Raw genomic sequence first — 15,455 nt, 5'->3', positions numbered from 1 at the left:
AAACAGGGACCTACACATGAAATGTTGTTATATTGCTGCATGCAAAGAAACTTGTTAAATATTGCCACAGAGAAAGGAAGAGAATATCTGGATTCAGCAAATAGAGACTTTCAAGCATACCGTCAGGGAAGTAGAGAACAAGAGAGCTAGTTAACATTGTTAAAACAATTGGCAGAGCTGAACAGAAGGAGTAACTCTTGTGCAAGCATGAAAATTTATTTGAGTAAAAAAAGCAAACAACACATGCATATGTAAGATTCAATTATGTTAGTAAGGAAATTATGAGGGTCCAGCTACATACATGGCTATATCAATTTTTTGTAAGTGGATTTAATCACTTCCAAAAAAAATTAACAGACCTCAGAACCACACTCACAGCATCTGTAACTATGAATTGAGAAATTAGACTATTTATCAATCTCATTAAAAACAAAAAAACTGTCCAAAGCATTCCCAGAGGGACAAGAATTCTAAAAACTAATTTTTCTTATATGTACAATATACATAATATTCTTGCTCAAAGACTGCAAAGAATGAAGAACAAGCAAATAAAAAACAGCACAAGTAGGAGGAAAAAGAGCTATAAATCAAAGCTAAAGTAGATCCTAATGCACATATGAACAGGTATTCAAGAGAATCCTTACAGAGAGGGGAAGGAGATAAAGGGGAAAGGAAGACAACTCACTCAGGAGTCAGATGCCAAAGTAAATACTGATTTCAGTTCAAATCATGTGACTATTCATGTGCCTGAAGTGATCTATTCACACACATAGATCCACTGTCAGTCCAAACTCTATGTAGAGACTACTTTTATCTCCCACCAGGTAAAAAACATATCCGGGTCTTAAAAACTCTGGTAGCACAAGAAATTTCTTTCTTCTTCACATAAGTTATCCAAGCTGGCACTGCCTACCCGCTCTATTAACACTGTTCTCCAGATTTAAGTAGTTTTTACAAATAGTTTAAAAAATTATTTCAATAATCCCCCCATAAAACTTTTAGAAGATTACTTTCATTGAAAATGGATGCATTTGTAATTACCTAATTTTTTAAGAAGGTCGAAAGGATGATTTAGGGAACTACCAATCTGTTAGCCTCACCTCAGTACCATGGAAGATCACAGAGCAAATCCTCCTGAAGGCTATGCTAAGGTACATGGAAGAATGGGAGGTGATACAGGAAAGGCATCATGGCTTCATGAAGGACATGTCCTCTCTGACCAAATTTGTTGCTTTTTTTGTTGGCATAACTGTGACAGCAGACAAGGGAAAAGCAACTGATGTCATCTATCTGGATTTCAGTAAGGCTTTTGATATAGTCTCCCATAACATCCTTCTCCCCAAACTGGAAAGATATGGATTTGATGGGTGGATAGATGGACAAGGAGCTGGTTGCAAGATTGTACCCAGAGAAAAGTGGTCAACAGCTCAATGTTCAGACTGAGATTGGTCACAAGTAGTGTACCTCGGGTCAGTAGCGAAACTGGTGCTCTTTAACATCAGTGACATCAATAGGGGGATCAATTGTACCTTCAGCAAGTTTGCAGGTGACACCAAGCTGTGTGGTGCAATCGACACACCCAGGAGGAGGCATGCCATCCAGAGAGACCTAGATAGGCTGTAGCAATGGGCCCAAGTGAATCTCATGGGGTTCAACGAAAACAAGCATTTTGTGATTTAAGAAAGAATCTTCTGCTCTTCGATGCTTTATTCTTAATTTTGAATACTTCATACTTTGGGATACACACGACATTTGTATCAGCCCTATCGTATAGGTAGTGGAACTCAGATAGGAAGACATTCTGCCTTGCCTTTACTTCTCTGTAACTGAATATTCACAACACAGGACTATTGCTTATTTGTCTTCGCTGTAATCCATTAAGCATGATGTTTCCTCTAAATATGCCTTTAGTTTTTTCCACAATGTTCCAGTAATTATAATATGTGTTGCAAATATGAATATCTCACTATCTTAGAGTGGACTGAAACTGCTTGGATTACATCAGAAAATCCACCTCGCAACAACAGATCGATTTCAAGAGGGAAAAAAAGTTGAGGATTTCAGTCATTACTTTTTCACTCGTTGGTCGTTTACTTTTGAAAGTTGGTGTTTCTTTTTAACTGGCCACGATAAGAGTTTCTGTCCTGCCTGTTAATTGAATATGCTAAAAGAAGGTTTTCCTCCCAGACGTTAGGATGTGGCTCAGAGTGGAATTTAAACTAAGGAATTATGCAAAGCTGTCCTACAGTGACATTCACAACTGTCAGACTTAAATACTAATCTCTCTTCACTAAGATTAGTCTCCATACACTGAAGAAATAAAATGCACTTATGTGCTTACTACACTGGAAAAACACTTCGTCTTCACATATTTAAACATTTCCAGCCTTCTACAAACATGGCTGTCATCATGACAAATATATCAACTACAAATAAGTATTGACAATGGCTGTCTAAGCACTGGTTTATGATGCCACACCGCTCTATAGTTCATCAGTATTCTGCGCACCTACATCCAGGATCCATTTGGGAAACATACACAAGATACTCTTTACTTTACTGTAACTTCCTCATATACACAGCTACTGCAAACACCACGAGCCATTGCTGTGTTACCACTGCATTCATCTTTAGGTGCCACATAACATTACACTCCACACTGCATATTAATTTACACAAACAACTGTCAAGGATCCAGCCTGGACAGAGAACATAGAAAAGCAGGGTTCACCATTGCCATAAAGATCACATTAACAGTTGCCAGACTTTGGTTTACACTCACGTATGTCTGCACAGATTACATCTCCTGCCACAAGAATCAAATCAGGATTCATAAAGTATTTTTGCTAATGTTTTAAACAGGTATCTCAGATATGGAAGGAACTGAGAAGAATATTAGTCAGCTCTGTGTGAAGCTGAGGCAACAGTTCACAGCATTCATCATCCACTGAGCCATCCTTTCAACTGACAGTACCCAATAGTCCAGCAAGGGAGACGCAAACATTAAAGGAACAGTTGATAAACAGCGGTAGACAGGAGTGTCTCTGTACAGTCAACACATGAAAATACCTTCGTAGTGATGCCATTGGACATTATCTAGATGTAAATTCTAGATGAGAATATTAATCCACAGACCTATGGAGCTTATCCTTCTAATCCTCTGCAGCCACATCCCCGTGCTCAGGTATCAAGGCTTCTCTTTAGGAACATCAAGAGAATTAGAACAACAGCTTACTCAGATGGTATGGGCATGACGCTGGGGGAGGAGGAAGGGGTGCGTGCCTTCAAGCAACTGGTTCTCATATTCATAAAAAGGATTATTAGAGCTGCCAGCTAAAGGAAATACCTCCTCAACTTAAGATGCGCAAGCTTTGACTTTTAGCATTGCAGTCCTCCACTAAAACCCTACTATTATCCAGTATATAAGAATCCTTATGTCATTTCCTAGCAACGCTAGTACTAGCATCATAAGATATATTGTCTGTAGGCAACTGTTCTTGTTTGCACAGACGATGCATAATCATAGAAATCAATAGCTAACAGGTTAGTGTCCTTCAAAATACATTGTGCACTTTTGCTGTCAAATATAAACACAAATCCGCTGTAATTTCTACCACAGCTCTGATAAAAAGGTCTTGGATCTGATTTTCAATATATTTTTCCATTTTCAGAACTCCTTTCAGCCTAATCCCCATCACTTTAGAGGAGATATTTTAAAATAGCAGTTTTCCACCATAATCTTAAACACAACACCCTATGCATCAGTTTATTCTTGAAGAACCCCATTCCTAAGTTAACCTTTAATATACGCTTGTGGTATGATACTTTTTCCTGTGACTCAGGAAGGTAAAGTAAATGAATTTTTGTTAAGACTGCATAAAATTGCAAATGGCAGAGCCGAAAAGGCATTGAAACTATACATCCTACTTCACAGTTCCTTACTCCCAAGAGTACTAAAACTCTTCAGAAGAGTGGGAAGATGTGCTGTATGTGCTAACCGAGTCTGTTCCTTGCTGCAGAAGGAAGAGAAGATTAAATTCTTCTCTCCTATAAATCCTTGTAGCTTAGAGAAGGCACCTCTGAGATACCAGCAGACTGAAGTACTACCAGGAAATGGCATGAGCCAGCTATTTCAGCTAGCGGAAAGGAATGGATCAGCCACCTGGCACCACGTAGGATTTGTCTGCAAGCTCAAAATGTCCAGTTCTCCCTCCATTTATATTAAGTGAGCTATATGCTATGCCATGTCACTGTGACTTGGGAGGCAGCTGACTTTGTTTCCAACTCACAGAAGCACGTGGAAGCACCGAAAGTGTCATACTGCTGTGTTATAAAGTACAGCGTGATGCACTGAGATGAAGATCAAAGAACAAGAGGAAAGTTTATTTAATCTCCTTCTTCCTCTACTTAGCAGTCCTTCAGCTGAGCTTGTAGAAAAACCACAAGAAGAGTAGAGAAAGCTACTTAGAGGGACTCAAAACCATCATTCCCTGTATAACCTCATTTCCCACCTTCCTGAGAATTTGTGAGCCACTCTCCACTGCATGCCCTAACAAGACACACTGGCAAAAGTAAACGTGTATTTCTAAAAAATAATTACTAAGTCATACGAAACAATGTAAAAAAAATCCTAAATACAAAAAAAAAAAGAAAAAACTCCAAAAACATGAGATGCTATAGTAATGTCCTAGTACATTTGCCCAGCACACAATAATAGCAAGGTAAGTTTCATGAACGTCCAAATCTAAGATGATAACTTTAATGGTTAACAGAGACTATTCAAAGCTAAATGTACTGATTTTAATAGACCATCTAATCTATTCCTCATGTGCGCATTTTAAAGAAAAATATACTTTATTCATCCTTGATAACTTCCTGCTCAGTTTTTAAGACAGGGAAGGAGAAATGATTGTTGCTAAAAGTTACATCAGTTCTTGGTTGAGCATAGCCTTGTAGACAGAAGTCTTGGAAATCGTTGTACTATTTTTTCAAGGCACTGTAAGAGTAATAGAAATGTATCAAAATGATATTCTCTGTTATTATATTCTCTTCATTCCATTTATTGTTTCTTTGCCCTACAGAGGACCATCGTTACACCTCTGATGAGTATAACCACATACATTTCTAATGAGAAGGTCTACAAAAATGTCTTATTTCTTCAGAGAGCTCACGAGGCATTACCTGTTTCAAAACTTTAAAAGTGTAAGAAACTCTCTCTAGATGTGCATACAGTATTTAAAACTGTAAGTGCCTATTCCTGTAAACTGTGTCTGTACATATAAATGGGAAACAATTTTTATACAAAAAGACTTGAGAGCAAGAAAGGAGCAGGAAGGATAATTTCACAGCGTGCATTGCAGACAAGACTGTTCCAACGTACATAAAACACTGCTTTAAGAAGAACACGATCAGGTATTCTTTGTGAACATGAAGGATGGGACAAGGGGTTTACTTCACAAATAAGGAAATTGTAGCCTGCCCACTAAGAAAGTGCTTTCTTATTTGACAGTACAGCACGAGAACCAGGCAACCTATGGAAACATTTAAACACTAAGTTATTACAGCTCAGGCACATCTGTGCATCAGCTATTTCTTGTACTACACATTCACTAATTTACAGAGCTGCACATTTTTAACCAAGGAGAATGTTTACATGAGATGGCTGCACTTAATCACCAAAATTGAGCCATATCCAACAATTTGTTGAGCCGTGACTGACTAGAAACAGGAGTTGTGAACTACATGCTAAGAAATACCTGACAGTGATTGCCCATACACATCTGCTGTACAGCGCAGAATCACAAATATGATCTGCTTCATTAACATCCAAACTTGTATTTCTAAAGATTTTAGGGGGAAAAAAAAGTTTTATTTGCATGGAAGGTACATGTGAACCTGGCACACGCAAATTTGCCATTCAGTTTTGAATACATATCCCGAAATTCCATTTTTATTGAGCCCTCATGAACAACTTCTTCCATCTGAACTTAATCTCATGAAAAGAGATGAATTTAAACAGGCACTGCTTTCAGGCTTTGCTCAACTCTAAGTCTAAACTGGTAAAAAAGATGACAGTTCACAAGCCTCAGAAAAGCAAGCCTGCAGCACTGTGTTCACTATTGTGCCTATTATCTAACTGCAAGTTTCCACTTCATTTGTACAGGGGTAAATTTGTGTTTTCCAGCTTGCATTATTCTGTACTCTCTTACATCTCCTTAATAGTTCAAGTAAGCAGTCAGATTTCCTTTCTGTGGCTGACTTTTAGGAAATCTGGCAGTATAATCAACTGAAACAATGAAAGGGAAAACTATTCTGCCTTCCCGAAGAAGCTGTAGTTAGCAACATGACTCAAAATTCTGTGTGTGTTAAAGATCAATGGCTTCATGGGGTTGGCACCTTGAAGAGATTAATTATATGATTCTGGCAACCCAAACGATCCTGTAGAAGAGAGATTCTGTCAGTCAAGCTGATTGCATAGATCGCTGATTTTTAGTGCTAAGTGTATTTTAAAACAATAATAATGACAGGTACGCCACAGTCAATAAATCTAAAAACATAGGAAGGAGGATGAGGGGTGTAATGCAGTGATCCATTCTTGAAGCAACACTAACCTTCAAGGAAAGGGCTGAGGCTTCTGAGTTTAAAGAAAAAGCAAAGGTATTGCTGAACTGAACTCAGTTACCCCAGCTTTAAATATTCTTCAAGATTTAGGTGCAAGTATTGCCAATTTAAGAAAAACAAAACAAAAAACAAAAGACAGAGACACACTACTTCAGAAGTGGTCTTAAAGATCTCTTCTCACACTAAAGGACACACTGTACTGTACTCAACCTGTTCTGACACTTAGAGCTGTTCTTCTAGACAGACAGTTGCCACATGGAAGGAGACACGCAGAAGTGAAACACAAGCATTAAAGGACAATTAATTCAGGCAAATGAACTTTAATACACCTTGTCTGACAAAACTGTACTAGTTTGAAAAATACTGATTTCAGAATAAAACTTTGTGTTAATAATCTTCTGTGGTCAAAGCAATTTTTGTTACATGCCATTGACATCAGTAATAGTACAGAAGAGAATTCTGGTGCAGTTTGCAGTTGATCAGCTCTCCTTTGAGCTACATCACGTTTCATTTATCATGCTGCACACCCTACCTCCTTACCCAGAGGCAACAGAATTAAAAGGTCACATCTTAGCCAATAAAATATAAATATCTTCTGTGGGGAAAAAAAACAGTGTCTCTAATCAGTCATCCAAACAAGACAGCAGACTACCCAGAAGGTTGTGTGCTGCTGCACATCAATAAACATCTTTATCTAGGAACTAAAATGAAAAATATCAAACCAGCAGAAGTATGAAAGAGGAACTCAGAGGCCTGTCAGAAAAATTACAAAATTAAAGTTGAGCACTGCATTCTGCAAATAGATGATACAGACATGGCAGAAATAAGTAGTGCTGGGAGCTAGGTACACATTGGAATTTTAAGTAAAAGGGAAAAACAATATGGATACATTCTGTTTCTATCTGTGTTTTATTTCAGAATTCTTACCAGTAAACATTTAAGCCAGCTCCCTTTTTGTTTACCTGTTAAATCTTATAAAAATACTTCCCTCTAATTGCAATAAAAAAAAAGTAATACCATGCTGATAACAATTTCTGGATTCTTTTAATCCCTGAAAATGATTTCTCCTCCATCTTTCAGCCTCACTAATCAAAATGCTTAGGGAACAGTAATTCTGAAACACGGGGAAATAACGAAGAGTGCTTAAATTGCGTGGTCTGCTCATCTTCTTCCACTGCATGTCAGAACAAACCTTAGGTGTCTGCAAGGACAAAAGCATACTGGGATGCTAAGAGAAGACATCCATCCATGCTGCTACAAAAATACATACAGCACACACACCTTACTGGTGAGCTGTGGCCATAGAACATAACTTTGCTACTAGAATGACTGTTAGAAAAGGAAGACTAACTGGTAGTCTTCATCTTTCAAAAAATCTATTTAACCTAATGAATGAACAGGTTTATATACAATCAACTAGACTGAAACAAACTTTATAGCCAGATCATAGCAAATTGCATGGTGAAATAGGAGGCACATCAAATACCAAGCCATCTAAATGGCAGTATTACATGAACAGCATGAAATACTCAGCTAAGAGAGAACGATAGCTGTACCCATACCTGGAAAGGCTTTGAAGTTATGGATATCTGAACTGAAGTGAGAGAACTGCATGGTTCTTGATGGGGAAAAAATTACTTAGAAAGCAAAAGAATGTAAGCATTGTCTGTGGTACAGGCAAAAAAAAAAAAAAACAAACCAAAAATAACAAACTTGGCTAAACAGACAGAACCAATCAGTGAAGCTTAGACAATGTTCTTGGAGGAAAAAAAATGAAACAACAATAGCAAGACAACTCACAAACATGTAAACCCCATCATTTTATGTGCAAACTACTGCGAGCATACATACAGTGAGACACTGCATTTAGAGACAATAAACAAATTCTGTTATGCAACCCTATCTTTTGCCTATGCAAAATATATTTTTAAAAAATATGTATATATATAGCATATATTGACACTCCTACTTACAAAATGGGTGGGGGGGAGGATGGTGTTGTTTTGTTTTTAAAGGAATAAGTTTGCTATCATGACTTTCCTAGAGGTTAAAAAACTTTATCTGGGGAAGGGAGAGAAGAAAAGTAAATCACTTTTGATAACGTGCAAAACCTTTACAGGTGAAAGTCTCTCTTTGCAACCTTTCTATCTTCCTCAAAATTCTATAGCCCAAATCACAAGTTTTCTTTAGCAATGGCCAACCACTCCTGAGGCTCACTTCACTGAAATAAATAGAAGTTTAGCTATTGAACTGAAAGCAGCCTAAAGGAACATGCGGGACCATACCATATCAGCTGCTAGTCTTCCCACTCACCAAATCTGACCCCTTCTGTACTGACACATTTCAGTCCTACGTGACCTTGCTTCAGGAGCAGGATCTCTGAAGACCCCTTAGAGAATGAGACATCACAGCACTTGATTGCAAGTGTCAGAGCTTGACCCTTACAAGATAGAAAGGCTTGATTCACTGAAAACATGAAAGCATGTGCCTAGTTTGTGTTGAAGTCTATGAATCCTACAAATGCACTTGAACATTTTTCAGAATGAGTCTAAACCTTCTCTTAGTTAAGAATTTCTTACAACTCTACTGAATCGAGAATATCCCTGTGCCTTCCAAAAGCTTTACTCCTTCCACAGCAGTATAATTCTTGACTTGGTATTCAGCACTGTGGCTGACTGTGCCTAAAAAAAAAAAAAAACAAACAAAAAAAAAACAAAAAAAAAAAAACAAAAAAACAACTGATTATGGTACTGCAGATTACGGTACTGAATCTTTAAAGAAAGATTCAGGCATACGAAGTAATTAGCTACACACCTACGTTTTTGTTCATCTCTTACAGTTTGGAAACATTCGTTTAAAATAATAAATCTGGGAAACATAGGAAAAAATCAAAATATTAAGTTAAAAATAAACTTAGCCACTCAATCTTCCCCCAGTCCCCTGTGCAGAAGACTAACTGCCAGCAGTGACTGTTGCACTCCTGTTAGAGCTGAGGTAATTTAAGAGGAATGTCAGTATGCATTTACATTTCAAACTTTATTACTCTGCTTTAAGAGAAAGAATGCCTGCTATTGTCATACAAAAATATTTACAAAATCTTTGGTATCTGGTTTTAGTCCTACAAAATTAATATCAAAACTCTCAGCATCTCTACACACTGTGCATCTTTTAGAAGAACATGAACTATCGGAAAACACATTCAGAGAAAACATTTTTAAAAAACTGAAAAGCCTAACAGTTTCTCATTCTAGAGGAAGTTCAAGGCTGTTGTTGCATTACAAGGAGCTACACACGGTCAGCTTTGCAAACTATGAGGACTCGTGAATCTGGCTGCCTCTCCAGCATTCAAGCCATTCCAACCCAGTTTCCTTTGAACGTGCATTTCCTACCATGGAGAGCCACAAGTGGATGGACATCTCAAGCTAATGAGATCTACATCGGTTGCATAACTTTAATCCTAAATCAGAGACTATGTTCTCACCCTCTTGCCTGCAGATTGAATTTCCCTCTCTTCCTCTGGTATAAGAGAAAGTAATCTTTTTTCCAAATAATCTTTACTCCTCTTTGAAGAGCAGAATGGTGGAAACTTCCTTGGTGGCCATCTGGCAGCTGCCTTTTTCTCATAGCACTGCAATCTTTCAAAAAACTACCTGCGTACCAAAAAAGGCTTTCCAAAGCCACCTCAAACAGACATACATTGTATTATTTAATAAACTCAGGTAAGAAATGCAGAACCTGTGCAGAATAAAGCATTAAAAATCGAATTATGTAGTAAAGAGGTAATTTCTTCTTTGGCTTCACAGATAGCAGACAACAACAACAACAAAAAAAGAGACTTTCCATGATTCTTTTCCTATGAAATGAATGCATTTCAAAACACAGTAGTCCAAATTCGTAGCAGAAGCATTAAGAAAGAAAATAAAAAGCTCATCACATCCAGTCTAGAAGCTATTCCACAAACTGATTTGTTCCAATAAAGGAACAATGATTTATTTGCTGTCCCCTCCTGCTTGCCCTAATGCCTGCAGTCAGGAAGGCACAATACCAGGCAGTGGTGCCATTCAGCCCTTGTTCTCCCTGATAAGGCTCCCAGGATGTTGCCATTTTGATGTCAACACCTGTCCACAGGTAACAAGCATGAGAGCATCAACCCATTTTAAGATGCTCAAAAATGAGGCTATCACAAGGCAATATCTTCCAATCACTGCAAAACTTTCTTTCAAACAGAAACAGTGACCCAGAGGTGAGAAGCCCAGTATCACATTTCTAATCCCCATAACAGTTAGTCTTCACACACACAAGAAAATGCCCACAACTACCTATACAAACATTTCCCTTGTCTTATAAATCTTACCCCTTGAGAATGTTTCTCAGATCACTTTATTCTGACTTCCACTTAAGTGACTATTTTTACAATGCACGTGAGGAATATTCTGCTGCTGACAGTCTATTTGATGAAACATCTTTAGAAGAAAGGTCAGGTAAAAATTGGTATGATGTGGAGCTCTAGTGGTAGCGGGCTAGCAACGCACCACATAACAACTGTGAAACAGGAGGTACTGACCTTAGGTCTGAAAGCAGTAAGTGAGAACATAACAAATGAATTCAAACGAGGAGAACGAAGAGCGAGAATGTTTGGAATCAAATTAAGCAGCATTTCAAGCTCATAGAATACATCTGTGCATACAACATGATGAGCAATTCCATTTTCAACACATAAGCTTCAACCTTGTGATGATGACTGCAGTTAAGCAACAGAAAAATAAAATCAACACCATACTTGAAAGAAAATATGTATGTAGTACAACACTAAATCAATGCCTTTTATCACAACTAGCTGAGAGTGGAGTAATTCTATGCACTCTTTTGTAACAGTCATACATATTATTCTGCTTGTGCCAGCCATGGTAGCTCCTACACCACTGATGAAAAACACTCTGCTCCCAGTTGCAACATCAGCAAGATGCTGCAACAGCATGGCAGTCGGTTTTAACATTGTAATTCAGTAGCCCTCTCAGACCAATGAGTTCGGCTGAAATTGAACCCTTAAGAGCACCTTACTCATATGCGCACAGTGCCATCACACACCCTATTGGCAAACGTTATCCTCAGCTTAATGCTTGCTAAGCATCAATATTCCACCCATAAAGGACAGGTCTTTTTCCACACTCAGGGTGGTAGAACATGCAAAACATACTGTGCCCACGGTGTTTCACTGCACCGAGGATGCCAGTGTTCTTACAGCTATCACCTTGTGACATATCAGCGTTGTTCTCCTAACTTTTAAGATGCCATTTGCACTGGGATACGTACCAGCAGATGTTTATAAAGCAAGGACAAGAGCAACAGTTTTCAGACAGTCAGAAAGCAGCACCAAAACCAGACAGCACCGTACTGTGTGCACACAGACAACCAATCCCAGTATTAGGAGGCCCCATTTCCAAATCTGAGCAACACCACCAGTTGCATAAAGAAACTCCATACCGAATCCTCACTGCGAAACTTGCAATCCCTTCCTAGGGAAACCACTTCCATCCCCCACTACAGAAAAACAAGGCATTACTGAAAAGCTCTTGTGTGTTCATACTGCTGACTTGCAACGGATTCCTCACTTATTTTAATCCATGCTATAAATTTTCACTAGGAATTTTTGTTCTGCTTCCTGAACTGAGCGCAGAACGCCTTGATTCAGTACCACTCCACTTAAGATCGAATGAATTCCTCCTTGCTAGCATAGACCATTAACTTCACAAGTGTTATCATTTGGCATCTGCCAGCCTAACAGCGGTCTTTTAATCAGCGTATATTCCAACCCAGCGCCACAGGGGAAACGCGATACGACTCCGGGCTCTACACCTTTGCCACCCACTTGATGCGACTGAAGAAGGTTGCTCTAATTTATGCCCGTTTGACGCACACGGGACGCAGAATTAACCCCAGAACGCAGAGCTCCGGGAGGAGGGACGCCGAGCCGCGTTACCTGGAGGGCAGCTGCACTCTGCGGGCGCTTCTCTCGCCGCTCGGATTTTTGCCAAGTGCTCGTAGGACTTCTGTGGGGGAGAGGAGCAACGTGAGGGCACTCGGCCTGCCACAACCCCGCGGCACAGCCCCGCGCGCCCCGCTTTACAGCTGTCTCACCGAGCGCGGAACTGGCGACGGCTTCTCCTCTTGGACGTGACCCAGCCCGGAGGGCTGACTTCTCCACCCCCACCGAAACGAGCCCACCGCCAACGGCTTTCTCTCACCTTTACCACCCCTCACGCCCTAGAACTTCATTTATTTTCGATTGCAAGCCCGCTCCTCGGCACCGGCCAGAAACGCGGGGACGCGCGGAGGAAACCCTCCGCTCTCTGTGCGCGATGCCCTTCATTCCCGCGCCCCGATGGCCGCCTCGCGCTGCCCCACGCGCCCCTCCGTCTCCCCCTCTCCCCACCCGCACGCGGCCGGAGCTGCCCCCCGTCCCGCACACCTGGGCGAGCAGCCGCTCCACTTTCTCCTGCATCATCTCGTTGAGCCGTTCCAGAGAAAAGCCGGGCAGCGGCGGGAGCGGAGCGGCGGCGAAGCCCCCCCGGGCGCCCTCGATGGCCGCCAGCCGGGCCTGGAGGTCGCTGGTCCGTACCCCCAGGTACACGCAGGAGGCGGCCGCCAGCGCGGAGAGCAGAACGGGCAGCGCCGAGCAGCACGGCCCGGCCCGGCGCGGGCAACGCTCCCCGCCGCAGCCATCCCGTCCTGCGGCTCCGCGGCTCTTGCCCAGCATGCTTTTGCACCCTTCGGCTGCGGCAGCTTTTATTTCCTTTCCTCCGCCCCCCATGGAGGCGACTAATTTATAAACAAAAATAATAGCGAGGAACTAGACCGAAACGAGCGACCAAAAGGCGGGTGACGAGGACTAAATAAACAAACGGAGGCGGAGCCCGCGGCCGTCCCCGCACTTCGGCGGCGTAAAGCGGTGCGGGTCGAACCCCGCGGCTGCCGCCCGCCCGGAGCCGCGCTCTGTGCGAGCGCTCCGCCACTTGTCAGAGCTGTGGGGCGGGAGGGAAGCCCCGCTCCGCTCCCTCCCTCCTCGCCGGACTTGTTGCTCCCCCTCCACCTGCCTGCCGGCTCCCGCAGCCGAGCCGGGCGGGGAAGCCCCGAGCTCGGCCCCGCTGTCAGCCGCCGCCCCGCCCTCGTTTGCACGGCGTTCACCTGGGCGGGGGCTCGGCACGAGCTGCTGCCGCCGGCTTTGCCCCCTCCTACAGCTGTTTCTCTCTGCTTGAGGCAGCGGCGGAGCCCGAGGGAACGCGCGGCTCTAAGGGCTGCTCGAAAGGTGGAAAGAGTCCCCGGGTAAAGCCGGACACGGTGACTCCCAGACAGCGCCGAGCGTGCTGGTTTGCACCACAAACTGCAATTCCTCGTGGAGTTCTGTTTGTGCACTTTTATTACCTATTGTTTTCCAAGCCCTCACGCACGGTGACTGCAACTGCTGTGAAAGCACGAATGCAAAAAGCTCGGCGGGGTTCTGCGCAATCACGGAGCCTTTGCGTAAAGCGCAAATTCATCACTACCGCTTTAGACTTCATAATTTGTCTTTCTCCATGCTAAAAAAAAGAAATGCTTCACGGGCTGCTGTCGGGGAGCAGAAGCCATGACCGCCAGCCTTGGGTGACCATCCCTCATGGCAAACAGTTAATGGTTGTGACGGGCAACGTGCAGACAAACTCCAGCGAGCTGCACGTGCCTTGCCTTCAGGACTCATGGATAACAACCACTGCCTGTAAAGCAGGGATTGCTCACAGCCTATCTGCTGGCAACCAGAGGAAGAAGCGGTATGTGGGACAAAAAATCCCAAACAAGCACACAAGCATGCTCTTATTTGGTGCACAATGCGGGTCGGCTGCGTGCTATGTGCACCGCCTGCCATCCTGCAATGTGGAGGCCATTGGCGCCAGCGAGGCGCTGGGCCCCCTGCTGCACACCCAGCCTGCTGCCTGCTGCCAGCCCTTGGGATGCCATCGCCCTCTGCTTCACGCAGCAGTTCTAAAGCTGTCATATAGTGGCGTGCCAGTGCAGAGACCTGCCTCAGTATGTTGCTCAGCATGGTCACTGCCCAGGCAGCTCCTGGTCCCAGCATTGTGCCACCAGCTTGCTTTCAGCAAGGCATGTTTCACATCAGCAACTAAACGGCCTGAGATGGAAAAGTCCCTGGCTGCATTCAGTTTGCACAATGCTCATCATTGTCAAGATCACAGAACGATCCAGATCCCAGTGTTCCTTAAGGATGTGACACAAGCTCTTTTCTTAGTGGGTAGCAAATCTCATGGCAGGTGTTTCTCATTCTGAAGAATCTTGTTGCACAATCTTCATTTTTCTACCTGGGAAAACTTTTCTGTTTGTCTCTGCTATGTTATGATCAAAGTCAGCCTAAAATCAATTCAGAAGCACCCAAGGAATTGTGCTCGTGCTTTGCGTTGCAGAGGCAGCATTGCATTTTACATCTGGCTGATCTCACCCCTGGGAAGGGACAAAGCTAGCCCAGAATTTGGGATCAGAGCAGCACCAGCAGAACCAGCAGCAGAATGATTGAACTTCGTGCAGGAGCTGCTGCTGCAGGTGAAGGACGCAGCTCAGCTGCTTTACCTGCTGCAGAATTCACTTCTGTCTGAACAGCTGCTGTACCCTCCTGAGCTCAGTTGCTTGATACCATCAAGTGGACAACCAGCAGCTTTGCAATGCGCTTACCCATCTAAACACAATAAAAAACACATTAAATCTCAGCCTCGCTGTTCTCGCTGCCTTCTCCCAAGCGGGAGGCAGAGTGAATCCAGGACATGTGCAGGTTCAGTGCCAGTGAGGCT

General features: G+C 42.5%; 1 protein-coding gene across 1 annotated transcript in view; it reads right to left on the bottom strand.

Annotated features, from left to right (window-relative positions):
- Positions 1-13,432, bottom strand: part of COL25A1 (collagen type XXV alpha 1 chain) — a 292,895-nt gene extending 279,463 nt beyond the window's left edge. Inside the window, exons 1-3 of the mRNA XM_090140053.1 lie at positions 13,251-13,432; positions 13,091-13,117; positions 12,602-12,671 (exon numbers count right to left, since the gene is read on the bottom strand). Of these exons, the coding sequence (XP_089996179.1) occupies positions 12,602-12,671; positions 13,091-13,117; positions 13,251-13,432 (279 nt within the window). The remainder of the gene's footprint in view (positions 1-12,601; positions 12,672-13,090; positions 13,118-13,250) is intronic.
- Positions 13,433-15,455: the final 2,023 nt, after the last annotated feature.

This window comes from Phasianus colchicus, chromosome 4, assembly GCF_987193195.1.
Source record: "Phasianus colchicus chromosome 4, bPhaCol1.hap1.1, whole genome shotgun sequence".
NCBI lineage: Eukaryota > Metazoa > Chordata > Aves > Galliformes > Phasianidae > Phasianus > Phasianus colchicus.
The sequence above is the reverse complement of the archived record's forward strand: the minus strand, read 5'-3'. Positions and strand labels throughout refer to the sequence as shown.